General features: G+C 26.5%; 1 protein-coding gene across 1 annotated transcript; it reads left to right on the top strand.

The window, feature by feature from the left end:
• Window positions 1-392: 392 nt before the first annotated feature.
• Chro.50337 (hypothetical protein) lies at window positions 393-1,433 on the top strand. The annotated part of the gene is made up of 1 exon (XM_659974.1): window positions 393-1,433. The coding sequence occupies one exon, from the start codon at window positions 393-395 to the stop codon at window positions 1,431-1,433; it is 1,041 nt and encodes a 346-aa protein (XP_665066.1).
• Window positions 1,434-1,818: the final 385 nt, after the last annotated feature.

The raw sequence follows: 1,818 nt of genomic DNA on the forward strand, positions 1-1,818 counted from the left end.
TTTGTATATATATTAAGGCTAAGCTACCAACTGCGATTGAAAAATTTAAAAATAAATCAAAGTCTGAATTAAAAAATCAAAAAAATTTAGATAAAGGAAAAAGTGATAATCCAGAAAATGAGTCTGAATTGCTCAACGAGACAAAATTTGGGCAAGATTCAGGAAAGGGTGAAAGAAAGATTGAAATAGATATAACAACCATTCATAGTGTTTTGGGATTATCTGGTCTTGAATTATTAGAAGATATTGATACGTCCGAGGTAACAAGAATAAGGCATAGATTACTACACGTAAAAGAATCAATTATATCAAAAATACCTGAAGCAAGCGCTGATTTTGTAATAAAAGGACTTATTCAGTTTGATCCAAATAGGCTAATAGGATTAGTTCCAATGCTTTTATCTGTGGTTAAATATAAATTTACTAATCCAAATTTTTGGGCATCAGTTGTGCATGAGTTATGGCTTTTTATTATTGTTTCACAACATAATAATTTGAAAGTTGGGGATCAATCAACTGAAAAAATAATTAAAAGTCTAAATACTTCTAATCAATCAGAAAGTAATTTGCAAAGAAATCAAATTTTTCCAGATTATTTTATTGCTATCAATTATTTACTTTCAGGAATGGTTGACACCAAAATTCCTGGCGTGCTTAGATTATTGGTTAGATTAAATATGATGTATTATTATGAATGCAGAATTAATACATTAATATTATTTTGCAACAATCCAATGGAATTATGGGTTGATTACATTAAAATTTCATCTCTACTTAACAATATTGATTCATTAAGAACCTTATTGACTTCATTATCGGAATCGAAAGATGTGGATATTCAGCAGCTGGCTATTAGAGTCTTTTCGAGTAATTTGACTTCAATAATATTCTTTCATCTGATCAACTCTCCAATTAGTTTGGTACATGATAGAAACAATCTTAAGTTAATTACTTGCTATATTGAATTTTTGAATGAATGTTTATTAATTGGGCATTCAAAGGAATTATTAAGTTATGTTTCAACGGATGAATTCGTAAATAAATATATTGTTTACTCAACTTTTGGCCAAGGATACAAATTTTATTCAGAATTGGATGCAGATAATATATATTTAGATAAAAGTGGTGAAAATATTAACAGAAGTAATCGAGAACGAAAAGAAGAGTATTCAGTTGTTGGGTATGATAGAAATCAGACTAACATAAATTTAAGATATAATAATGAGAAATATAATATTTGGGATATATTTTCAATTGTTTGCGATCCGAAATATAAAGAATCAATATTATATCCAATAGTATTATTTTTAGCTGATGCAATATATTTTTCTTTTGTATACGAGGTCAATTGGGAATATGATAGTTTAAAGAATTTATTAATTTCAATTATTCAGTTAAACAAACATTTCAAAAAAGCTTTAATAGTAAGTTAATTGTTTGATCATTTATTCCATATTTTAATAATTTATAAAGGAAATTGGCAATGAAGGGTCATTTTCACAGATTTTATTGGAAGATACAAAAATTGTTAAAAAATATTTGAGATTGTTATATAATGGGCAAGAAATTGATTTAAAACGTTTACAAGAATGGATTACAGATCGTAGAATAAAGGTAAGTTTTAACAACAAAATTAACTATTTATTATTATTTGTTAATATAGGAAAGTACAATTTCAAGAAAATTAGAAGAAAGCGCAAAAGTACCATGTTTTCATCCAAGTTGTAATAATTTCACAGTTGGTTCAAAAGTTAGAGCTGCTGAATTAAATAAAGAAATAAAAATCAAACAAGAAAAAAGGGGAGAATTAGATTTTAG

This window comes from Cryptosporidium hominis, assembly GCF_000006425.1.
Source record: "Cryptosporidium hominis TU502 chromosome 5 CHRO015100, whole genome shotgun sequence".
Lineage (NCBI taxonomy): Eukaryota > Apicomplexa > Conoidasida > Eucoccidiorida > Cryptosporidiidae > Cryptosporidium > Cryptosporidium hominis.